Source organism: Heloderma suspectum, chromosome 1 (assembly GCF_057233095.1).
Source record: "Heloderma suspectum isolate Gila_16-S chromosome 1, 16-S_ref, whole genome shotgun sequence".
Lineage (NCBI taxonomy): Eukaryota > Metazoa > Chordata > Lepidosauria > Squamata > Helodermatidae > Heloderma > Heloderma suspectum.
This window is the reverse complement of record NC_139458.1, coordinates 246714532-246741738: the sequence shown is the minus strand read 5'-3', so window position 1 is coordinate 246741738 and position 27207 is coordinate 246714532. Positions and strand designations below refer to the sequence as shown.

At 40.5% G+C, this 27207-nt stretch overlaps 1 protein-coding gene across 9 annotated transcripts in view; it reads right to left on the bottom strand.

Moving 5' to 3' along the window:
* Positions 1-27207, bottom strand: part of EHBP1 (EH domain binding protein 1) — a 367326-nt gene that overhangs the window by 108061 nt on the left and 232058 nt on the right. For all 9 annotated transcript variants that reach the window (XM_084823020.1, XM_084823077.1, XM_084823002.1 and 6 more), the window contains 2 exons: positions 11498-11676; positions 10857-10905 (listed from right to left, as the gene is read on the bottom strand). In XM_084823020.1, coding sequence (XP_084679146.1) covers positions 10857-10905; positions 11498-11676 — 228 coding nt within the window. The remainder of the gene's footprint in view (positions 1-10856; positions 10906-11497; positions 11677-27207) is intronic.

Here is a 27207-nt window from a genome sequence, read left to right as displayed (position 1 = left end):
TATCAGAGTCTCCATCATTATTGGAAGCACTTACTGAGGCTGGTCAGGCAAAGGGACCCAAAATCCATATCTATAAATACTTGTTATTGTCGAATAAATATGATATACAGGGTTTTAAGCCGGAATAGAATAGGGAATTGGATTGTACCATTCTGCCCAGTAATTGGATCACTTTATTTGTCACGTCTATGGATCTTAGGCTGCATCCTATTCCGCAAAAACATTTGTTTCTTGTCTATTGGACACCACAACATCTCTTTAATAAAAGATTGTCTAATTCAGCTAATGCTGGGGTGCTAATGCTTCTTTTAAACAAATGTTTTGGCAATGTTCAGTAGCTGCTTTTGGAGGGAGGAGGTTATTATATGGATAAATTTTGTACTGGAACAGTCTTTAATATTCGCTGATATACATGCTCTTATAATTTACCTGTTGTATGGAAATTAATGAATGGTCAGCATAAATGGAATGGTCAGCATAAATGGATTCTCCGTATCCTTCTGACAGCTAAAAACTAATATTACAACACTGGAAGGATAAATACTCACCTGCTATAATACAATGGATTGAGGGCTTTATAACGCTTTCAACATTTGAACAGGTGGCATATAGATGCCATCTTCAAATGGATAGTTATATGGATATCTGGTCTGCTTTTGTTGAACCCCATGTATAATTGCTAGAAAGTTGTATTTTCATATATATATATACACACACACACACACACACACACACACACTTCATATGTATTCATTGCTATGGATATATACAAATTCATGAATGTATATTTAAAAAACTCAGAGGAAAACAGAAAAAAAGAGAAGAGATTGGGCTGTGCCGACAAAAGCAGGCTACATTCTTATTCGCAGAGGGTCAGACAACGGGTTTAGCCCCACCCTAATGGTGCACCCATTTACTTTCTTTTATGTATGGGAAAATAAAATGTGTCACTTCAAAGGTTACTGTTGAAATAAGGGCAAAATGTCTTGTATTATGATGGTGATCATGTGCCTAACGTTTTCTAGGTGCTCTAGGTATGAAGTTCTTTAAAAAGTAACAGTCCCTGTCTGTAGGTTAACAATGTAATAGATACAAAAGGAAAAAGGGATGTGCGTGTGTGGTGTGGGAGGGACAAAAAACCCAAGTAAATTCAGGCAACAATTCTTCATTGTTAGACATAACTAGCCTTCTATCTTGACTTTGGCTTGCAACAGCCCTAACTGACCAGAATCCTGCAGGGTAGTGCAATTGTCTTTCTCCACAGAGCACACAGACACTCCTGTAGCAACGTATACAGAGCTAGGTAGGTGAGTTGGGGCAGCAGACAGGAAGAATAACTCAGTGATGTGGAGGGAACGTACCAAATGAAAAAATATCTATCAAGAAGTGACTCAGCACAACAGTAGAGAGAGACCAGGAGGGACACAGTGACCCAGTTCACAGGATCAATGCAGCACACCCTGGCTTCTTTAAGCCACAGTAAGCTGTGGTGCATGCTTGGCGATTTTTGAGTACTCAAGCCAGAGCTTGTCATGTCACACCAACCTGGGTGGCATGGGTTGTACAAGAGAACCCCCTCACATAACCCTAGAATAAGCCATGTATTATGCGAGGGTTGTTTAACTCTCACTGCACCTTGAATATTCAAAATGGCCGCATGCATTCACCACAGCCCACTGTGGTTTAAATGAGACACGGTGGGCTGTTTGATCATGTGAACCAGCCCAGAGAGTTAGGAGTTGGGAGCACGTTTGGTTAAATAAATAACTTTTCTTTTTTTGCATAACTCCTGCCTGATTCTTGATTGCAAACACCACTTGAAACATCTCTCTTAAAGGTTCTTGCAATATACAAGGTGTAGCTTCACACACTCACTCCTCCTCATAATAAACGTTTTGCTGGTAATAATTATTAAGACTTGAGTGTTACACAGAACTTTAAAAATAAATCCTGTCATTTTAAATTACTATCATGAAAGGAACAAGCAATTTAAAAAAAGCCTTAAGTTAGAGAGAAGAAAAAACCCTGTAAATGCAAATTGGTTTTAAGATAAGGAACTAAGATAACAAATAAAGATATCAAGAAACATGACACTAATCCATTTTGGGATTTGTCATTGGTGATCAGCCTTCCACAAACCATAAAATTGGAGTCAGATAATAGAGCCACCCCCTATCTGATATAATCTATGCTATTTGTTTGTCCACCTAGCTATCCGTCCCTCCATCGAAAACCTACCTAACCTCCTACTTTGCAAGTAGGTACTGATCGCTTCACTTCTAGCAAACTGCTAAGAACCATTAAGCAAAGCATGTGAGGCCATTTCTTCTACTGCTAGCCCTTTAAAGAATGCACACGCATCAGGTTTTTCTAGTTTTGGAGAATCACAGCTGTTTCTCAGTTTACAATTAATTATTACTATCCAAGGCAAGTCTTGAAAAAACAGCATTGTGTTTCGTGGAAGCCTTTTAAAAAGGTACTCTGGGCATTATTTCAGCCTATAGACTGTTCTGAAAAAAAAAAGAAGATGCAAGTTTTAATGTTCATATCTTTTTTTTAATAAAAAAGATGGGACTACATAAATATTTAATTTATGTATTTATTTATTATGGTCAGTATCCAGCAGGGCTGCTCTGTCTCCACTGGTTATGCTGCGCTCATGGTAGCGACTCCTTGTACAGTGGAGCTTTCGTACTTTTAAAAATAATTCTGGAAATGAGCGCAAACGCTTGTTTCCAGATCAGGACAGGTCAGCGGAGCTCCCTTCTATGAGCTCTGCTCACCTGCCCCATTCCAGAAATGAGCATTTCTGCTCATCTTGGGTTATTTTTAGAAGCGCAAAAGCCTTGTTGCGTGAGTGGTCATTCCCACAAGGACACAGGCACAATAGGATACTACCCTCAACTTATTAAACACCTCATAAAATATATGTCTCTAGGCATTTTACAACAATTATAAAAATACAAATAGGATCACAGTAAAATTAACAATATAAAACTAATACATGTGCCAGCACAGCAAAATTGCAGGGACTAGGGTAATAAAACACCAAAACACCAAAGTATTTTACAATACTTTAAAAGGTTTTTTTTTTTTTTTTTAAATTAAAGCTTGGGAGAATAGGGAAGCCTTAGCCTGGCGCTGGAAATATAGCAGTGTGGGTGCCAAGTGAGCCTCCCTTGCGGGAGCATTTCAGAGCTAAGTGACCACTACTAAAAAGCCCTCTCTCTTGTTGCCACTCTCTGAGCCTCAGAATGAGGGGACACTTAAAGATGACCTTAAAGGATGGGCATATCAGAAGAGGCGTTCCATCAGGTACTGAGCTGTGCAGAGTTTTATAAGTCAAAGAGTTTTATAAGTCAAAACAAGCACTTTGAATCGGGCTCAGAAATGAATTGGGAGTCAATGCAAGCGAGGGAGGACTGGTGTAATACGATCAGAGTGCCTGGTCCCAGTTAAAATTCTTGTCACCATATTTTGTATTAGCTGAAGTTTCCTGATGGTCTTCAAAGGCAGTCCCACATACAATGCATTACACTAATCCAAATGGGAGGTTACCAGGGCATGAATCACTGTGGCTAGGCTATCCACTTCTAGATAGAGTTGTAGCTAGGTTACCAGCCAAAACTGGGAAAAGGTGATCTGAGCCACAGAGGCCACTTGAAGCTTTGATGATTGTGAGAGAAACAGAAACACCCCCAAGCTACACACCTGAACTTTCAAGAGGATGCAACTCCCTCTAGAACAGGTTGAATTTCACTATTCTGGACTGAGGAGCCACCCACTAGCAGTGCCTCTGTCTTGTCTGGATTGAGCTCTAGTTGTTAGCCCTCATCCAGTCCATTTCTTTAGCCAAACACAGGCCCATCACCCCCACACCCTCACCTGGCTCTGAAGATAAGGAGAAATAGAGCTGCGTGTCATCTGCATACTAATGACAACTCACATCCAAGCTAGATTACCGCATTGTGTTATATTTGGGGCTGCCCTTGAAAATGGTGTGGGAAATGCAACTAGATCAGAATGCAGCAGCCAGTCTGCACCTTCTCTCTAAATGGATGGCATTAAGTTCTAGGCATACTAAAACAGATAGGGTTTCTCCTACAGTTATGGCTGTTAGAGGTGTGTAATCTCATGTCAGTTACATTTTGATCCATTCTCTGATGCTAAATTGACACTATGGGGAAAATCAGATTTAAAAATTGGTAAGAAAATATTTTTGTGGTGGACATGGATAGATAAGGCCATTTTTACTTTGGATCAGCTGATTATGACTTTCTGTCATTCTCAGCTTTGCAGGCCAAATACGATTTGTCTGCTACAACTGAATGGCAAAACTTGCAATTACAGCATTTGAGAGTATCTAGGTTTGGCCCTGCCACTTTTACAACTTCAATGTCTCCCTCGCTATCGGACGCACTTATTGAGGCAGATCAGGCAAATTGATCTCCAGTCCATGTCAATAAATACTATTGGGGAATATTGGTGGTGAATAAATATTATTATTGGTGAATAAATATGATACACAGAGGCTTAAGCAGGAGGAAACTGGATTGTCCCATTTTGCCTAATCAATGGATCGCTGACTTGGCATCTGTATCTGATGCTCCTATGGATCTTAGGCTGTGTCTTATTCAGCAGATATTTGTTTCGAGTCTATTGGATACCACAAAATCTGCTTAATAAAGGTTTGCTAAGTCAGCTAATCGTTGGAGGTGTAACACAGCTAATGCTTCCTTTAAGCATATATTTTGTCAATGCCCAGTAGTTGCCCTTTTGGGGGAGGCGGTAATTATTTGGATAAATTTTGTATTGGAACATTACTTAATATTTACTGATGTACATGCTCTTTTAAGTTATCTACCTGCTTCCTGGACGTTAACACATGATCAATCCAAATGGATTCTCTGTGCCCTTCTGATAGCTAAAAGACTGATATTACCACATTGGAAGGATAAACGCTCATCTCCTATAATGCAATGGATTGAAGCCCTTACACTTTCAACATTTGAGCAGATGGTGTATAGACATTACCTGTGAATGGATACTTACTTGGATATTTGGTCTGCTTTTGCTGAAGTTTATGTATAGTTCTTATAAGCAACCTGAAATTGCTTTATATACACCCACACTCACACACACACTTCATATGTATACATTGTAACTGATATATTTAAATCCATATTGCCCTTTCTTTTCTTTTGTTGAAATTTTACAATAAAAAGAGTGCATCAGCGAGACTGTTGATCGGAACCAGCTGCTAATGAATACAACATACTACGTAGTGAAAGTTTCACTGACTAGCTGTTTGCTGCTGGGGTCAATTTAAGGTGTGGGTCTTGGCCTTTAAAGCCCTTAATGGCCTGGGAGTGGGGTATTTGAAGGATCACCTCCATACACGAGCATCCTATTTGTTAAGATAATAATTGGAGGCCCTTCTTTGGGTGTATTTGAAATAAGGCAGGTGGCGCCTTTTCAGTGGTGGTGCCCAAATTATGTAACTTGCCCCCAAGACATGCTCACCTGATGCCCCCCCCCTTTTACTACCTTTTAGGCAACAAGCAAAGTCTGTCCTATTTTCTTCAGCTTTTGGTCACTTATTTGTTTCGGTGTCTTTTTTTCCTATTTGTGTCCCCTTTTAACTGGAACTGATTTTTATACTGGCTATGTATTTGTTGCCCCATCACTTCCTGGCATATAGAAGGGGAAGAAATGGAAGCAGTGACAGATTTTACTTTCTTGGGCTCCAAGATCACCGCAGAAGGTGACTGTAGCCATGAAATTAAAAGATGCTTGCTCCTTGGGAGGAAAGCTATGGCCAACCTAGACAGCATAATAAGAAGCAGAGACATCACCTTGCCGACAAAGGTCCGTCTAATCAAAGCTATGGTTTTCCCAGTAGTAATGTATGGCTGTGAGAGCTGGACTATAAGGAAGGCTGAGCGCCGAAGAATTGATGCTTTCGAACTGTGGTGCTGGAGAAGACTCTTACGAGTCCCCTGGACTGCAAGGAGGTCAAATCAGTCCATCCTAAAGGAAATCAACCCTGAATGCTCATTGGAAGGACAGATAATGAAGCTGAAGCTCCAATATTTTGGCCACCTAATACGAAGAGAAAACTCCCTGGAAAAGACCCTGATGCTGGGAAAGATTGAAGGCATAAGGAGAAGGGGACGGCAGAGGATGAGATGGCTAGATAGCATCACCGATGCAATGAATATGAACTTGAGCACGCTCCGGGAGAGAGCGCAGGACAGGAAGGCCTGGCGTGCTATGGTACATGGGGTCACGAAGAGTCGGACACGACTGAACGACTGAACAACAACAACAACAACAAATGTATTTGTTGTTTTCTTTAATCTTCTGTTCCAGTTGTTTTAATGAAATTTGGTTATTTTTTTCCTATTTTATTGTTTAAGAAGTTTTTAGTCACTTTGAGACTTCAGTGGGAATGCAGGATAAGAATCCTGAAAACAAATGAATACACAGACTCATTGTAAACCCTGAAAACAAATAAATAAAACATCTCATTGTATCATCCAGAAAAGGTTTAATTGACATATTAAAGGCAGATGCAAATGTCATAATTTTTGAGGACTTCTCACAAGATTCTGTCAACAGGTTTTGTAATAGCTGCAGGGCTTGGTGTTAAATAAAGGTTCATAACAGCCATGTATTGATGACAGACACCAGCAAATACAAATAGAGAGGATCGATACATCTATAGAAAAATCCTAGAACAACAATAAAAAAGGCAGCTGCCCAAGAGGTATAGTTCTCAAAGTGTTTCGAGGATACTCTTTATCTATTCTGCTTAAGTGAGTGAATTGAAAAGTTGTTGAATACTTCGTCATAAAAACTGCTTGCAACATTTCCCTTGGTAAAGAATTTCCTCTAATCCCATTGGGAACCATATTTCTTGTGCAGCTGTCTTTTTCATTTTTAGACATCACACACCCAAGCAGGCTAAGCTAGTGATCCTAACCCTAGTTCGGGCAATTACCACGGAACATGGGAGGTAGTTGGTACAATCTTGAGACTGGGCACAGTGCTTGAATTATGGGGGAAAGGTAGCAGGGCCCTTTATATATTTATTATTATTTTATTTATTGAATTTCTTAATCAGCCATCTGGCCAGTCATCTGGCCACTCTGGGCGATGTACAACAGTACAATTTAAAACTGTAAAATTATACAATAAAACATTGTTTTAAAATACCCTAACCCACCCCAAATGCCTGCCTGAACAACCAAGTTTTCAATGCATGGCGGAAGCTCATTAAAGAGGGGGCATGGCGGAGTTCCCTAGGGAGGGAGTTCCACAGAGTGGGGGCCACCACAGAGAAGGCCCTGTCCCTCGTCCTCACCAGCCTAGCTGCCTGGCTGATGGGACAGAGAGAAGGCCATCCGAGGCTAATCTTGTTAAGCGCTGTCTGGTGTTACTGGAGGCGCTCCTTGAGATGAAACCCAGAAGGCCCAATCCCAACTCCCCCAATTGTAGTCAAATCATAGCCCCCCTCTACCCCTGCCCCTTTAGAGAACTGATGAGATAGTAGATTGTATCATAAGTACATAGTAGGTGGGGTTGACTGGTTATAGCAAAATGGTCCTTGGACCTCTGGCAACATGCAGGTGACACTTTGCATACTTTAGCACCCACACAGATTGCAGTTAGCCATTACTTTATTCAGTTATAAAATAAGATCTCAGTCCAGAGGATCAATCACAAGCATACAGAGTTCCCAGTGATAGTTATGGTATAGGAATCCTGTGAGCTTAGGGGGACTTTCACTTCTAGGCCTTGGATCGGTTTTGCTGGATTGCAATGAGAGAAGTTACTATCAGGATCTGCTAAATTCCATTGCGGTATCTCTTCAAATATCAGTTGATTCATTTATTTAAAAGGTACTAGATATCACCTATAGGAAATACTGGATGTAATAGGAACTATGTTATAAATATTAATGTAAGTTATTGTTAGTGAAATACAACTATATTGATAGGAGCAGTTGAACATATGGCACAGTTTTAATACTTGCCATATCTCTAAGTTTTTATTTCAAGAAGCCTTTTAATATTGAAGTAATTTACACCCAGCACATTGCTCTTTCACAGGGTGGGCAACTTGTGGCCCTCCAGATGTTTTGGCCTACAACGCCCATCAGTTCTAGACAGCATAGCCAATGGCGAGGGCTGATGGGACCAGCCCACCCCAGCTCTATCAGCATATAAGCACATGGTGTAAAGTATGCCAATGTCATGTCACAAAACAACAAGGTTTGTTAAACAAGTACTAATGATTACGACTGTGGTGTTAGCATTCTAACGGAATACAAGGCATCCTAGTCTCAGGTTCGTTTTTGGGACCAACTTATTTTATACAATTTTTTAATGTTCTGGAGCTCAAACATTTGGTATGGGGTTTGCACCATAATGATTTCCTACTTAAGGATTTTTTTTTTTGTAAAAGCATACTTGCACCAGGAGATTGACAGATGTCAATTGCAGCACATCAACAAAAGCACCACAGGCAGTATTTTAAACATCTCTCTAAACACAATGACATATTGGTTAAGGTCAGATGTCAGAGGTAAATATGTGCCCCCCCCCCCCCAACACACTGCTTTTTCAGGCAATCCTTTGCATATTTACTCAGAATCAAGTCCCATTTTGTTCAACGAGGCTTGTGCCTAAGAAAGTGTGCACAGGACTGCAACCTTAGATTAGGAAATAGTTTTAGGAGACACTCTGATGACATGTTTTTTGTGGCATTGTGGTTTACCATCTAGTTTTATAGAATAACTCATCTTAAAAGTTACCTGTTTAGGAAAAATAGAACGTACAGAGCTGCATTTCTACAAGTTAATGCTTACAGTTAAAGTCAAAGCCCACCAAGTTAAAGTCAACTTACAAGGCAGAACAGAAAGGGGCAAAAAAGGCTGTTATTTATCCATGAATAGGATTTTAATTGGTTAGGAGGAGTTATTAATTGTCAAATGTCCTATACATCTGCATGGAATTTATACTTGGCAATTATTCCCAGGGCTGTGTTCATTCCAATCAAGGGCACATGGGGTTATCAGGCAGTACTGTGTGAGCCTAGGAAATAAATCTGCAGGAAGCAACTGAAATACTCAGTGTAGCTGTCAGGCAAAGAGTTGCAAAGTGATGAAAGAAAGAAACCCACAGCATGGCAACAACAATTGCTTCTTTAATAAAGAGACTCATTTAGCATTACAGAAATGGGCTAATAAGTTGTCTGTGATAACTCCTCTCCACTTCCAGTCAGAATTTTTATAAATAAAAATGACCTAATTGATTTGTACATTTAACAGCATTTGTTCAAAAAATCAAACTTCTATTTACTGTGGCTTATAATCATGTTTGATTAGCTCTTATACTCAAAGGACATTGAAGTCACGTTTGATTAGCTGGTACAATCATAGGATTTTGAAGTTAAACACACTGAAACAGAAATCAGTGTGATGTCACAGATAATCCTCTTAGGTCATCAGAAAGCTTAACACATAATTCTGAAAATGATGGAAAAGCATTCACTTCTATTTCAAAATTTCTCATTATTTCTTTCAGTGAACTCTATAAACTTTACCCCTGCTGCAATGATGACATTGTTTTTGACAATTCTTCTGTGTTTAGGGAGCATGAACATATAATGAACAAATGAACACTTAAAAGTGCACTTCTACAATATTGAAAACATATTAGGGTGGTATCAACAATCTATCATTAATCACACACATTTCTTGTATGAAATGTATGCATGGATTTCCTGAATTCTGTAAATTTACTGCATATAGGAAAAGGGGGGAATTTTAAGAGGGGGGATTTAATCTTTCTACACATTATCTTAAATTTTGTAAGCTACATTAAAAAAGATCAGTTAGAGAAGTAGAAAGTCACACCGCCTAGATGAAAAAAAAAGCTAATAAAACAAATTGAGCTGATTTGCAGTCAGTTTTGTTGTAGGCGAATCACATGGAAAATGAGCAGTTTTTAATGGATCCCTCTAGGGCCAATGCTGCAGAATCTTGTGGAAATTAAAATTTCTGACTACAGTAAAAGGCTTAAGTAGCAAGCAGCATTAACTACCAAAATGTCTCCTTGTGATTCTTAGATTGAGTCTCAAATCACTGAACTCATTTCAAAATGTTTCTTTATAACCTCTACATCAAAAAGGTATTAGATTACCTAATATTATAAACCTGGACCCAGAACTTTATCAGCATTATTTCATTAATATTTTTGCCTTCTTAAAAAAATCTTGTTACCAACCAAAAACATTGTTTAATACTCTGCATAATATAAAAACTCAGTGCACCTCACTGCTCAGTTTAATTGACTGTGTGATAAAAGCCTATGTGAAGTTTTATCTTCATTTCTCTCTCTTAAATAAAAGCCAAAGTAAAAACAGTGCTTATTATAACCATACCAATGAGATCTTTCATATTAAAGTAGTGGCCTAGCAAGCCTTGCAGCAAGATAATTGCCAAACAATGATATTTTGTATTTTTAATTAAATTATTAAGAAAAGATAGAACGATCAAAGGAGACCTACTGCTTCTCCTTCTCTCTCTCTCTTTCAGTTAATGTAGGCCCATATAAACATGAAGCCGTAACGCCAACATGGCATTCGTTATGAATGTTAAAAAAAAGACAAACCAGCGTCAATAATGCATCCATTTTGAGCCATGGGAGCCATGGGAGCCACAAACCCTTCAATGAGGTGCAGTCATTACTTTACAAAATAACCTCACTTCCCCCAAATTAATAAAAACTTGTCGTGATCCAAAATTGAAGCTATATCTATTTCCCCACCTTCCTTCTGGCAGTTCTTACCTTTTTGTTGTTCTCTTTAATATCTTGAGGATTCAGGGACTTGTAGTCACTGAGGGGGAAAATGGCACAGTGGGTATGTAAAGTATTTGATAAAAGCAGCAGTTTTTAAAACAAACCCCTACACACACACACACATATCAAGATAAAAATCATACATAGATACAAAAATCATCATGTAGCAACTAGCAATTTCACAGCAATCCAATCAGCTAAACTAATAGTGAGGAAAATTAAAAGAATAGTTATAAATACAGAGATGGCAAGTTTCAGTGCCTGAAGCTTTCCATCTAAAAAGAGAAGTTAAGGCAGGGGCTTGAGACTAGCTTTGACAACCATATTTGCCATGAGGTAATCCTTAGTTGTCAGTGTACAAAAGAGCTGTAGGCTTATTTGTCTCATCTCATTTCAACACCAACACAATTTTCATTATTATCTTGAAGTCAGTTCTTTGTGTAAGATTAAAAAGGGAAAAACACATACAAAAATTATGTGAAAAAGAAACAAATTGTTTTAGAAGAAACTATCCGAAAGGCCATAAGATATGGGCATCTGTACATTTCTTCCCCATTCTACCCATTCATGTTTGATTTTACCAATATAAGAAAGAAGTTTGCACGTAAGGGCAAAATGTTCCTACTTACATAAAGTCAGGCCTAAAGTGGTGTAATATTGCACAAAAGGATAATCCATTTCGCCAAGATGTAGTGAAATTGGTGATTTTCACTCCCCTGTAGTTTTTTGTAACTTCTTTGCACCAGGCAAGCAGTGACTGACTAGCATTTGGCTTCCTCCCCAAAACAGGACTTGGTATTGGGCTTGGCTGAAAAAGCAGGGGAAAAAAAAAAGGGGGGGGGGAAGCATTAGCAAATTTAATGGAAGACGAGAAATCACATTAATTGTCCTAACTAGATGATTTGCATCCTTTGATGTCAGTTTAGGTCCTTCAAAGCTGTCAGTTTACAACAATTGTAACTTGGAAAAAGACACAAATCTCAAGTCATTATCTTCAGATGTAGCCTTTGGCATTTGTCTCTGAAGGATATGCTATACAGGATTCCAACCCTATATATGAGAACAGTCCAACTATATTGATGGAAATACTAAGATAGTGTGCTTAAAGACTTAAGGCACATTATTGAATAGTCTGTAGTTATGTTACACACCTTACAGAGGTTATTCAAAACTCAGTCATGTAAAAGCATTCCCATAAAACCATTTCACATTCAGTGAAGACAGCAGTCTGAGTACCCCAAAGCAAAACATACTAGGGTCAAAGCTGACCTCAAATTGGGCTCTACTGCTCTAACACAAAAGAACAAAGTAAGAATGTGAGTTGTCATTCTATGCAAGCCAATTAGAAGGGCATAAACTAGAATATTTGTAAACAATTTTATTTTAAGACATCAGTGACTATTCTTTCTACATTTAAAAGGTAACATTCCCCCTAGCATTCACACAAAACATTCATTGAGTTCTTTTAAAGCTTTAATATATTTTTTCTATGCACTTAAATGTTCAACTGGAATACATCCAAAACTCTTAATCACTATTGTGAAAAAATTAAGACACCATTCACGAACATTAATGTAATTATTTGGCTTTGAAAAAAAACCTCTATATGTGTACCCCAAGAATGCCAAGTGCACAGGGACTGTCAAACTGAAAGAAGGTTAAAAAGAAAAGTTACTTAGTAAGTCTCAATAATGTAAATTTACAAAGAAATAGTCCTATCAGACCAGACTGCCTATCTTTGAAAGATCAATGATGCCCCCACTTGACTAAAGCGTGCCAGTGCTAAGCAATTAAAACTGTCAACTTCATACATATTCTGATTGATGCTTTTAATGCTTGTGGGAAAGGATGCTTATAGTCATTGTAACAGAAATGCCACAAATGTAATTTATCATTTTTATTGACTGCTAGACTAACAAGAGTGATTGTATAAACAAACCCACAGATAAGGGAGAATGATATTATCTGATTCATATACCCTTCAGCAGCACAGATACATAATGCCAAAGAATTCGTAAAGTTTGTATATCATTCCCATTTAAATTATTACTGCTTGGGTGTATACCTACAGTAGTGATGGATGCTTAAGTGCAAGTAAAAAGACAGACTGCAGGAAGAGTGAAAAGGGTTCTTTAGTGACAGACATCTTGTAGACTAAAAGCATTTGCAAATAGTCACAAGTAAGCAAAAAGCAATAGAAAATGGAAATACTTTAAATACTTTATTTCTTACATTTTGCAGCCCAATTAGCAATCCAAGCAAATATACCTAGATTTAAACTGACTGAAGTTAATAAGACAAGCAGTCCAATCCTAAACACATTACATAAATGTACCTCCCATGGGTGAAAATGGCCATGTAATTCATTAGATCTAGCTGAAAATAAGTTTAAATCTAAATGCTTTGGCTTGAGTTGTAGATTTTCTCACCAATTTTGTGAATGATACGACTGTGTTGAACATTTTTGCATGAACTTGCAGTTTTGATGTGGTACAAATTTATTTATTTTTTCTCTCAAACTAAGTATATATCTTCGTACTTCCCCAATTTTGCTCAGTGCCATTCCACCCCCCCAACACCCCCATGATTTACTCAAATGGATGATCCCACACAATTAGGAATCACATACTGAATGGAAAGTACTACAGCATTATATTTGACATGATATCACAGGACATCAGAGAATAAAATAAAAACCAACCATATTTGGCTATGTGATAATTCACTGGGGGAAAGTGACAGCAATTTAAATGAAAATGTGAGCTTTTTGACACTTGAAAAGATTAAGAAAAGAAAAACAGTGAGTAGTTTCAGCAATGTCCTAACACATGCCACACAATACCTGTGTTCTAAATCCTCCATCCAGTTACCAAAGATATATAAATATAATACAAATGAATCTGATACAATATGATACAAATAGACTGGTTTTTAAGACATCAATAAAAATAATTCATGAACAAATAAATGGACCAAAATGTTCAAGATGTAGATGGCTACTAGTCCTGATGGCTTTATGCCACTTCCAGTATCAGAGGCAACAAGCCTATATACACCAGTTTCTGGGGAACATAAGCAGGAGGGTGCTGTTGTACTCATGTCCTGTTTGTGGGTTTCCCATGGGCAGCTGGCTGGCCACTGCATGAACAGAATACTGGACTAGATGGACGCTTGGTCTGATCCAGCATGGCTCTTATGTTCTTATACCTTAGGGATGATTATCACAGAAAACTGGGAGTTACACATGGGCGAAGATCCAAGGAAAAACTTAACGGAAGTCTAGCTCCTCACATGCCTCCATTAAATGGAATTTTTAATGCCATATTACAAATTGCTTTTGAAAGTCCCCTCATTTTCAATAATAGCTTGTCGTCGGGTTGTACATGCTCTTTGAAGTATCTAAAGCATTCAGAGCCAGCTCCATGATTTTCTGGATCTTAGCTACTGTTGTTAACAACACCCCTAAAATTGATGGGAAGTTAATCTTAACTACATTTTATCCTTTCAAAAACTGAAAGATACCTAAAATCAATTCAGGTTATAGATTCTACATGGATAAGACTAGGGCTGTGATTTTAAAATGCACAATAAGAGATGGCATTTATTAGGATACACTTGGTAAATCTTCCTTAACAAAGCTAAGGTGTTCCAGTCAATTTGTTTTTAGTTGACATTCAAATGACTTATGGCAAAACTACTCTTTAAATGCCCTAACTGCAGATGTCTAACTAAGTAAATAATTAGTTCACCTGATAGCTAAATTTCAGGGGGGAAATTAGAAGACAATGAAGCATTTAAATCAGCATGGATTTGTACATTTTCTCTACAAATTAACACATGCTTATCAGAACTGAAACCATAAAAGTGAAATTTGTTGTGGCAAAAAGATTAAAATAAATCTTCAACTGGTGATCAGTCTTGTGTACTTAAAACTTTGATACAGTTTCAGCATGCATCCCAGTCACACTCTACAAAATGCAAAATAGGTACTGCACTCTGTAATTATAGATATTATCAAGCCTTCATCTAATAATGACAACATACTTTGGATTTAGCACCTTGCGTATATTAACAGGAGGAGATGAAACAAAATGGATGTATATATTATTCCTCTGATAAATTTCTTGTTTGTGGAACAGTTAGCTAAAATCAAGCATAGTACACGAATGAAAATTTGAATGGCAGCACAGTGAGAAAAAGCTATAAAATCAATTAGAGAAGGGCAGGAGGAAATTCTTACTGTTAATTATTTTTTAAAAAAACCTGAGGAACATATAAACTATTTTCCATTGATAAATGTGTTGTATTCTCAGTAATAGGCATGCAAACAAAAGCAGCAGCATACCTCCTGGCATGCATCCTTTACTAGATTAACAAGAGCAGAGCTTATGCAGAAAATCAATTCTTGATAAACATTTTCTTAGGCATTGTCTGAAATTCCCTCTCAAGGAGTTGCATACATGGACTCTACTTCAGTCTTTAATCTTGGACTGCCTTAAGGAACCATTTCTGCTCAGAATGTGGCAAGACAATGCATAAAGAACAGTTTGGCACAGGGAATGCAGTGAAGTCTGACACTGTAACAATGACAAAATAATTTGTGTGGATGTTGAAGCTAGGATGGATAGTGGCAGTTTATTATTTATCTATTTCATTTCTATACCACTCAATAGCTGAAGCTCTCTGGGCCGTTCACAAAAATTAAAACCACAAAGTACGGCATAAAACAATATAAAATATGAAAGCTTAAAACTACAATATAAAAGTACAAACAGAATTAAACCTAGCAGCAACGAAGAGGTTTAAAATGCAGATTTAAAATAGTGGAGCTAAAAGACTAGAGTACTAAAATGCTGGGAAAATAAAAAGGTCTTCACCTGGTGCCAAAATACAGGTGCCAGGCGAACCTCATTAGGGAGCTCATTCCACATCCGGGGTGCCACAGCAGAAAAGGCCCTCTTCCTGGTAACCACCTGCCTCACTTCCTTTGGCAGTGTTCCCAGAGAAGGACCCCTGAAGATGATCTTAGGGTCCGGGCAGATACATATAGGAGGAGGCAATCCTTCAGATAATCTGGCTCCAAGCTGTTTAGGGGACTGAATGTTAATACCAGCACTTTGAATTGGGCCCAGACATGGACCGACAGCCAGTGCATCTGGAAAAATACTGGGGTAATGTGATCCCATTGGCCAGCCCCCATTAATAATCTTGCTGCCCTGTTTTGGACCAGCTGAAGTTTCCGGACTGTTTTAAAAGGCAGCCCCACATATAAACACCTTGCAGTAATCCAGACAAAAAGTTATCAGAGCATGGATAACTGTAGCTAGGCTATCTCTGTCCAGATAAGGGCGTAGTTGGTATAACAGCCTATGCTGATAAAAGGTGGACCATGCCACTGAGTCCACCTGAGCCTCAAGTGACAGTTCTGTGTCCAAGAGCACCCCCAAACTACGAACCTGATCCTTTAGGGAGAGTGCAACCACCTCCAAAACAGGTTGAACATCACTTAGCTGGGAGGACGAACCACCCACTAACAGTTCCTCCATCTTGTCTAGATTCTCAGTTTACTGGCCCTCATCCAGTCGATTACCGTGCCCAGGCACTGATTCAGAACAGTCACTGCCTCACCTGGGTTTGATAAAAAAGAGAGGTAGAGCTGGGTGTCCTCCACCCACACCTCTAGATAACCTCCCTCAGCGGTTTCATGTAGATGTTGAACAGCATAGGGGATAAAATAGAGCCCTGTGGAACCTTCTGGAATCAGTCATCCAAGTAGTACCAGAACCACTCCAGCACAGTGCCAACTCCCAACCCAGACAACCTATCCAGAAGATACCATGGTTGATGGTACTGAAAGCAGCTGAGAGGTCCAGGAGAATCAACAGGGTTCTGACATACAACCAGGTCTTTCTCCCCAGGAAGGCATTCAAAGTGATGGCCAAATAACATTGCTTCTGTGTCACCTATCAGATTATTGCCATCTGCATGGTAGTGCTCAGCGTACAGTGCGCACTGTGTTCTGATTGTCTTTATAACATTTATTAAAAAAAAGTTCAAAGGCAGAAGACAAAATGAGATGGTGAGACAGATGATTGTTAACACAAAATCCCTAAACATGGAAGCAGCCAGTCACATTTTCAGTGCATGCATTTGGACTATACTTTCTGAAAGGACAAAGATTTGAAACCCAGTATCCAATTATTAATGTCCAGGATTATATCCCAGGATTATACCACAGTGCCTTTACTTGATACATCCTCAAAACATATTTCCACTTTATTTATACACACCTACACACAATACCATAATATATCTGATATCTTAAGCCATTGACAAACTTGGCTTATTCATCTGTAGTCAACTTCTAGATCTCACCAGTGTCAGACATCTAAGCCTCAGCACTTGCCCTCCATGGAGCACTTGCCCTCCTCTACAACTATTTGCAACTAAAAATAAAATGCTTTATTAGCTAAAAAGGCTTAGGTATAACACCTTTTAATTATTTATCAACAGAAGAAGCTGTTAATATAGATATACTTTTAGCCTAACTAAAGTATTCAGCGTTCAATCAAAATCTTGATGTTCAGACATCTGCTCATCATATGACATGATTCAGGTGACTGAAAGATTTGGACAACAGTGGTGAAACCCTGTGGAGTGTCAGCTGTCAGTCACATGTAGTAACTGATTTTCATTCCCCCAAAAATGTTGAGTTAGAGAGCATGCTTTTTCAAAGCAAGTCTTGGAAAATAAAATGTAGCACCAAGATGTTACCTAACTACTCCAGTGAGGTATTTCTGTCATTCTTGGTTACAGAAACATGTTCTCTACGCCGCAGAACTTAAGATGTCTGGAAATTCCTGTGTTCTCTAAAAATTTAAGTGGCAATTGAGTTTGTTGTCACATTGTTTTCACATATTAGTGTGTGTGTACTTCTCAGGAAAATCTCTGACAACAATGTATGCTCTTTTACAACCTGAACCACCATGCAATGCAACTGATGTAAATGTGTCAATCACCCCAATTCACCTTAAATTATTAGCCAGCATACTGGCTAACTTGTTGTTCAGTCTAAATATACAGCAAGAAGTTCTAAGGTACAGGTGTTGGATGTGGAAAATTATTAGCATTTAAATAATAACGACTTGCAATTTATAGCAAGTCCTGGGTGGTGATGCATAGGTGAAAGTGCTTAACATAACTGGGTGGAGCTGTGGAAGAATATCAAGAGACTGTCCCTTGGCAAGATTCACATGCGAGCGTGGTGGTGTAATCCAGGGCCACTTTGCTCATTCCATAGCTTTGCTCATTCCTTCATCAGGTGAGAGATGGAGCGTACGTAGGGCTGCAATTCTATACATACATATTTGGGTGTAATCTCACTGAAATGAGCTGGGCTTATTTCTGAATAGACATGTATAAGATTATGTTTCAACTCATGTTATCTTTCTCCTATCTCACTGGTCACATGCAAAGGGCATATATACACAATCTCCCAACGAGGGCACAGAATATGTGACTTCTATCATTGCTTCTATAGGATGTATGAGATGGCCCTTGCTATACATGTAAGTTTTAAACTAGAGCCCTATTCAGGCATTCAAGAAAGGGTTAAAACCAATGCGTGCAGAGAAGGAGTGCTCCAGTCCCACCCTTCTCCCCTGTTGCATTTGTCACCCTCAGCTCATTTTATAGATCTGCATTTAGGCCAATGCAGATCTATAAAAACTGGACTGATTATTTTGCCAGCCAACATGTTATCTTAGTTCTTAATACATAACAAAAAGGTAATTGATATTGTCCAACTCTATCGATTTTGTACTAGTGCATTGCAATGAACCTGCCCCCAGCCCCTACATGTGTTCAGCATAACTTCTGAACAGAAACTATATGAACATTGGCTCTATTTGCACAATTAAGAACCTTGCAAAAATAAGAGTCCCATTAGTCCCTTTGAGACATAATGCTGAACTGTATTTTAGTGATACGGGAATGATTCTTAGCAAGCCTCAGGCTCAAGTTCTCCCCCATGTCAAGGTAGCAGATGGGCAGATACTTCCCACATTTCTGTGGTAAGGCAGTGGAAACTGGACATAGCTGTGGTGCATATAAGAAACAATTATTATTCTAACAAAACGTTCAATTCTTCTTTTACTGCTACTATCATCATTCAACAAGACTAAGGGTGCAATCCTGTTGGGATGCCCATCAGCCTTCAAATCCTATGCATCCTCCATGCTCCTCCCGCTCTGCATTTTGGCTAGATAGGCTTTTTTGCCCATCTAGCTTGGGCTCTGCAGAGTGGGAGGGAAGAAGGCTGGGGAGGCTGGAGGATTTGTCGTAGGCTGGCCTGCACAGTCCCCTCCCTTCCCCACCCACACAACCACCCCTTTCCCCTCCTCTCTGAGGACACCGGTGTGGATCTCTCTGAGCCAGCTGCAAGGGGGAAGGGAGGTCAGTGCTCTCTTCAGAGCTGCTGCCTCTGACCTCGGATCCAGAAATCCAAACTATTCTATGGCCCCCCAGATGCTGCCTAGGGGCCATAGGATTGCTCTCTAACTTGATTCTACAGTAGTAGCCATATTTTTAAAATTGCGTATCTGTATAATTCTTTCATTTGAATGCCACTGATTTATGAGAATGCTTACACAATTCTACATTTGAATAAGATGACATTTCTCTGATGTTCACATCCTCAGGCATCACAATCTTAAATGAAAACATTTATTTTAAGTATATGATAACGCTCACCATTTAATTTATGCAATCAAATGGGAACAAGAAACATAAGAAATAAATCAGAGTTTTGGAACACCAGCACTATTGGTAATGTTTACATGCTAAATTAATAAGCTTGTGCACAGATCACAGCAATATTACTGGAACCATGATTACTCCTGTGTTAAAGTAGTAATCCCACCTTGTGCCACAGTAGCCCCAGAATCTTTAGATGTGTGGTGTGCTGCCCAACACTCCCTAGGCTGTTCTGATGGTCTTTATTTCCATGCCAGTTGGTCAGCAAAGGGGACTCTGCCATAACCTAAGGCAGTGGTATGCCTTTGTTGAGTCCATGCAGTCGTATTTTCTTATGTAGGTAAAGCATATAACATAAGAACTCTCCAAGAGCTCAGGAAATATTGTGTACTCTAATGGCTGGCCAAGAAAAGGTAGGTAGCCTCTAACAAAGCGATTGGGCTACTCACCATCTTACTGATTTAATTAATTAATTAATTATTGCATTTATATGCCGCCTTTTTTCCTCCAAGGAACCCTAGGTGGTGTACATAAGCCTCCTCCTCTCCATTTTATCATCACAACAACCTGTGAGGTAGGTTGGGCTGAGAGTCTGTGACTGGCCCAAAGTCACCCAGTGAGCTTCCCTGGCTGAGTGGGGTCTAGAACCCAGATCTCCCGACTCCCAGTTTGACACTCTAGCCACTATACCACTCTGGCTCTCAAGTACACCACACTGGCTACATTTGTATCCAGCCCTAGATCATTAAGATCTCAGGGCAGCATACAGATAAAATCAATTTAAACAGTATAAAACAATGAATAATTTAAACAGCTAAAAGCATATTAAACCATTAAACAAGTTAATACCAATTAGAAAATCTAAAACAATAAAACAGTTAAAGCAGTGTGCAACTTTAGGGAATTCAAGTAGCCCTCAAAAGGCTTTGGTGAAAAGCCATGTTTTAACTTGGCACCAAAATGAAAGCATAAAATGAAAACAACTGCGCCAATTGGGCCTCCAAGGGAAGGGCATTCCACAAGCAGGGTGCCACAGCAGAGAAGGTCTTCTCCCACATCCCACCATAGTGGTAGGATATCATGTCTTAAAGTTGTGAAGACTTCCTATGAAAATACCTTTACATGACATCTGAGGTGAATTAAAAGAAAGGGGTAGGGGAGGAAGAGATATTGTATTTGGCATATTTTGTTTGCATCTATGGCCTAAATTATTCCAAAGCTTGAACTGGAAAGCACTTTAAAAACATACAAACATTAATTTAAATAAGTATAATCGAGTGATTAAAACCTGAACATTACTGAAGCCCTATCCTCATGAACTCAGCCATGGTCTCAAAAGGATAGACCAAATCCCTCAAAATGTATTTTATTTATTTGGAGAAAGGCAGGTTGCTTACCTGTAACTATAGTTGTTTGAGTGGTCATCTGCCCTTGATTTGGGAAGCTTCCATAGCTGAGGATCATTTTTGGCAGGAACCCTGCCCTACCATCCCGATAACTTGAGTAGAGTGGCAAACCATATTTGCTTTGGCCACCAAGGGGTGATGAGAATGCAATTTGTCCATTCCACTCTGATTTTGGCAATCGCCTTTGCAAGAAGGGGGAATGGTGGGAAGAGATAAAAGAACTCTCCCGTCCATGGCTGAAGGAAAGCATCTCCCAGCGAAAGCTTGCCATGACCCACTCTTGTGCAAAACTTGAGATGCACCACATTCTCTGGGGATGTGAAGAGGTCCATCAACGGGGAACTCCATTGACTGAACAGACAACGAAGAATGGAGGGAGACATTTGCCATTTGTGGGACCAAAGGTAAGTTCAGCTCAGCATGTCTGCTAATAGATAGTCCTTTCCTGCAATGTGAAGGGCTGACAACGTGATCCCCCATGGGATAGCCCAATTGAAGATGACCAGAGTCAGAGTAATCAGATGAGAAGAATGTGTGCCACCCTGCTTGTTCAGGTGCCAGACTACTGCCGTGCTGTTGATAAGTATTTGTATTCGGCGGTTCCAAAGGTTGACCTCGAAGCATGGAGAGCCTTCTTCGCCACCAGTAGCTCCAAGAAGTTTATATGCCTCCATCTCTTGGCACAGGTCTATTGGCCTTGTATTCTTAGCTGCCCACAATGTGCTCCCCAATCTGAGAGGGAAGCATTGGTTGTCAGAACCCTGGACAGAGTTAGTTGGATAAAGGGGACACCTCGAAGTAGATTTTTGCGATCCATCCACCAGCCGAGTGTATGTGCAATCGTAGTCGGTATCATCAATAGCACTTGATGTGCATTTGCATTCCCCTTGAATGAAAGTAGAAACCAGTTCTGTAGGGATCTCATTCGCAGCCTTGCCCAAGGGACTACATATACTGTAGCTGCCATGAGACCCAGAAGCCTCTGAATCAGGGACGCAGTAGCTGTCCTTTGTCTGAGCAAGTTTCTTGCAAGGTCTGACAGAGTAGCAGCCTGATCTTCTGGCAGATAAGCTCTGCCAGATGTTGAGTCTACTACTGCTCTGACAAATGGCACCTTCTGAGTTGGGTCAAATCAGGACTTCTCTCAGTTGATAAGTGAGCCTGGGCTTGTGAGAAGGTTGCAAATAGTCACAGTGGCATGCACCACTTCCACCGGAGATGAAGCAGATGAAGCAACCATTAGCCAATCGTCCAGGTATAGGTGTATCTCAATACCAAGCGTCCGAAGGTATCCACATAATGCCGCCATACGCTTTTTGAGCACCCTTGGATCCATGGCCAATTTGAACAGAAGGATTCTGAATTTGAACATGTCCAGTCCTATGATGAAGCAGAGGTATTTGTGGTGTGAGTGGTGAATGTCTGTGTGGAAACAGGCATCCTTCAAGTCCACCACTGTGAACCACAGGCCTCACTTTAACAGTGGAAGAACTGTTGCTCAAGTGACTGTCTGAAATTTCCTTGGTGTAAGATACAAATTGATATCTCTGAGGTGCACAATAGGGTGAAGTCCCCCATCCTACTTCAGTACCATAAAGTAATGGGAGAAAAAAAAAATCTGTCTCTCAGTATGGAAGAACTCTTTGGATGGTCCCTTTCATCAAAACAGAATCTGTCTCGAACTGCAACACCTCACAGTACCAAGGGGAGGAAGGACATCGAACTCTATCAAATGTCCAGACAGAACGATGTCGAGGACCCAGGCATCCAACATGATCAGAGTCCAAACTGGGAAAAATGGATAAAGAGTGGTCCCAAAATTTGGGGATCAGAGAGAGCATCAGAGAGAGATGAGCAAAGTCGATGCTTAGAGGCGCTATCTGAAGTTGGTCTTGGCTGACGGAATGGGCCTACAGAAGATCTCTTTTGCTGCTGTGAAATGTTTTGGTATCTAAAAACACAATCTTGCCTCTGACGAGGCTGATACTGAGGAGACTGGTGAAATCAATGGCAGTGTTTATAGGGCAAATGTTGCTACTGATACTGCTGATCCAGACCCCTTTTCTTTGTAGTGTTTTTGGCATTTTGAATAGCATCCATCAACTAATCTGTCTTGGAATTAAACAACACTTCCCCATTGAAAGGAAGATCTTCAATGGGGGAGCACACGTCTGGAGTTAATCCTGTAGACCTGAGCCAGGCATGTTTGCGCAAAGCAATACGCCCCCACCATATCCTTAGCACTACAGCCCGGTTGATGGCAAGTAGTGTTAATTTGTTGCCTGGAGAGCTTTAATGCCTTGTCCTGAAAGACCCTTGCCAGCTTTCTCTGATCTTCTGGCAGGTATACACATAGTGAGGTCATCTTGTCCCATAAAAATAGCTGATAACGAGCCACAGTGGCTTGATAGTTTGCCATCCTAAGGTCCAGAGCTGCTGCTGAATAGATTCTTCTGCCCAACGTATCTAGACATCTGCCTTCCTTATCCACTGGAGAAGTATGCATTTTCTGTGAGTGGCCCTGGGATGACTCAATGATGACTGAATTTGGTTTAGGATGAGTGAACAGGAACCCTGCATCTTTCTGTTGAACTCTGTATAACAATTCCAATCTTCTTGAAGTAGGAGTCACTGATGACAGGGCCTTTCAGGACTGCTGCACTGTCTGTAGCAGCGTAGGCAGGAATCGAAACAGGAGCAGAAGCCTCCGTAAACACTGCATTGAATACAGGGTCCTGGATGGGCTCTGTAGGCTGTTTAGTGTCAATACTTAATGACTGTGCTATCCACAACACCTGGTCAGTAAAGTGAGCCATATCTTACAACGGGGAGGCTCTATCTGGTGTGCTAATCACATCATCTGGCAACGATACCAAAGGTGGTCCGAGGAATATAGCAATGAGTCAGAGTGGTAAACCTCCCCCGACAGTGGAGAGGGCTCACAGTCTCTTTGACACTCCTCCTGTGTTGATGGCGTTACTGAAGGCAGTGGTCTTAAAGAGATATCCAAGCTTCGTTTCTATGCATGCTACTCAGCACCAGCACACTCCTTACAAGTGATGTTGATCTTGGAGGAACAGGAAGTGGGGGCAGAAAAGTATCGCTTACTTCAGGGTGTGATACTGTCACCGAAGGGGGTGGATGGAAATGAGGAGAGATTGCCCCCAAATATCTAGACTGCCCAAAATAAACAACTTGATCCCTATAGGGTTGCCACTCTTCCCAACAGTACTGTCTGCATGGGGGAAGCCAGTCTGAATATCTCTCCCAGTCCCTCAGGGGAGAATGGGCTCAGTCTTGGATAACTCAATCCCAGTGATTCTCTCTCTCGTATCGAAGTGACCTGAGTCTGGAGATCTTCCCCAAGGGAGCTGCTCCTCAGGGAACCATGGAGGAACTGCTGGAGTCATAGGTCTTGGACTGGGTAGGTCCCTCACTGGTGAAGTATCCTTTATTTCACCCTCTGAAGTGGATGCAGCCTGTGACGGATCCGACCTTGATACCCATGAGGTTGGGATGTGCAAGTCCAGTAATGGAGGAGGTGATGGAAAAAGAGTTGCAGAAGTCTGCTTGTGTGACTTTTTCGCCTCCTTTTTCTGCGTCTCTAGAGCAGATTTATGCTCTCTAGATTTCTTAGAGATTTTCTTTGCCATTGTAAGAGACAGCAAATGGGCCAAAGTAGGGGGATCAGTTTGGCCTGAGACTGGGACTGAAGGACCCAGCAAGGCAGGCAAAGGTGGAGACATGCTTAAGGATTGCAAAGCCTGTTTTTCTACTCTCTGGTCAGCCTTCTTAGGTGCGTCCACCGCTTCCAGTGCTCTTTCCCACAGGACGGCTTAAAGGCAATCCAAGCAATTATAATGGGCTTGCTTGGAAAAACCCTGGCAACATGGACAGGTTTCTGCTACTTGTGCCTCGCTGAGGCAAAACAAACAAAGTGAGTGCCCGCCAGTTGGTGGTAATTTATTTATGCACTTTTGAAAAGGTACTTTTAGCGTCATACGCAGCCCCCTGAGCGATCAGAGACTGTGACAACAGCGCAATGAAAAATGACCAATCTACTAACTACAACTATTTTTTTTTTTAGGCAAATCAAAAATAAAGAAAAATTGCAAGAAAGGCAACAGTTAGAAGAAAAACCTCAGCTAAGCAACACTAAACTCTGTAAAAGAGGAGAAAGTTCCCTATGACGCAAGTGGCATGGCGGTCAAAAGAGAACAGAGGGAATAGGTGGGAACCCATGATGGATATGCACAGTAGGATGGTGGGGGAGGGTTCCTGCCAGAAATGCTCCTCAGCTATGGAAGTTTCCTGAGTCAAGGCTCCGTGCAGCAGCAGAGCCTCTGTGTGTGATGCACAGAGACCACGAAGAAGAATTATGATGAGAGCATATGTTCCGTGCCTGTGCTCAAACACCTCCCTTTCCTCTGTACAATGGAAAGGTGTACAAGCCATTCAGAGACTGGAATTAAGTGAGAGATTTATGCAAATCCTTTCCTATCATTTTGATCCTTTCCTGCTGTTTCAGTGATGTGAAAGATACTACAAACATGACAGCTGACATGGGTGCAAGGTTTGTGTTTGGAATTACCCTTCCTTATATTATTGCATTTTAATCCATCTTTTCTCCAAGGAGCTCATGGCGGTGTGTATGTCCTCCAGCTACATCCTGCCATTTTATACTCACTACAATCCTGTGTGGTAAGTTAGCTTGAGAAATAGTGGCTGACCCAAGACCATTCCATGTGCTTTATGGTTCTGTGCGAATTTCAACCTAGCTCTCCCTAATCCTAGTGTAACACTCTAACCAATAGACCATATTGGCTTGGCTAAATTTGTTGCTGACAAAATCTAGAATTCCTCATTTCTATACACACAGATATAAAACTTACATCTGCAAGTTTTTAAACATTCAAATAAATGTTACACTACATCTACTACTTCTTTGCCCCCAAACCCTGGAATCAAGACATGAGAAGTGCTAAACTTATTTAATTAAGGTCAACTTTATCAATTTACATTAACTGATCTGCAGTGACCCTAACTAATTAAGAGCCAAAATCCCCATCGGTGTGGGCACACTTGCTATTGAGGCATGAGTTAGGGAAGAGCATATTCTACTGCCAACCTCATTCCGGTTGTTTCATGTGACACTGTTTATGTAACCAAAGGAGTCACTCCCAACTTCATATAAACTGTATGCTTTATTAAGATGGTTTCTTACAAAACAGTTACAGGGCCTTCTGCTCTCTTTTTGCCTGTCTAACACTCTGACACTGTCTCCTGTTCCTGTTCCTCCTTCAAACTGCACCTCCCTACTACTGCTGGTTTACTTCTAAACTCCATACATATTTATACATCTTTCCTTTCAACAGTTAAAAAAACACAATTAACTCATTCAAATGATTAAGGTTAGAGATTACTAGCACGTAGCCCACCGTAGCCTTTACCACTGGCCTGATAGATCTATTAGGGCTCATAGTCATCCAAATATGTTGGTTGTTGCACCAGCCTTCCACTTCTTGTTTCTTTGATTGTTCTGGATGCTATACTTGCTTCTGTTCAGTCAGTCAGTAACTTGTTTTGTGGGCTGAATGCTGCTTGTGTGTCTCTTTCCTTTGTGGAATCCATAGTATCTTTCTCCTCCACATGGGACCCACTGATGACTGACCAGTTATCAAAGTTGTCTTGGTCCTCATCCTGAAATCTTTTGCTCAACTGTGTTTTCTGCCTGCACTCCTCAGCTGCCTCAGTTGCTGCCCACTATCTCTGACAACCTCACAGACCCAGGCTCTCAATGCACTCTCAACTGTGGCTTTTTGCCATTCTTTCAGATGTGGACTTGCTGGTTGTGGCCAAACCTTTTTCCCTCTGCATGGTGGCTCCTTTGTTATACTATGCTACTTGTTGGGACTGTTGCATTTTTAATTGCTTCTGTATACTGTCACCCCATCCCCCCTGGGGTTGTAGCAAACAGTCTCTCATGGGCAGCAAAGTTTTAGTCCCCTGTCCCTGCGCTGAGCTACTGACCATTCTTTGGGAAGGTGTATTGTGATGATCCAAAAGAGCCAAGTAAGGATCCTCTGAAGTCTTACTTGCTTGCCACAAGAGTTTGTTGGCTGTCTTTACTGCTGATTCAGCCGTCCCACTGCTCCGTGGCTATCCAGGGGATGATGTCT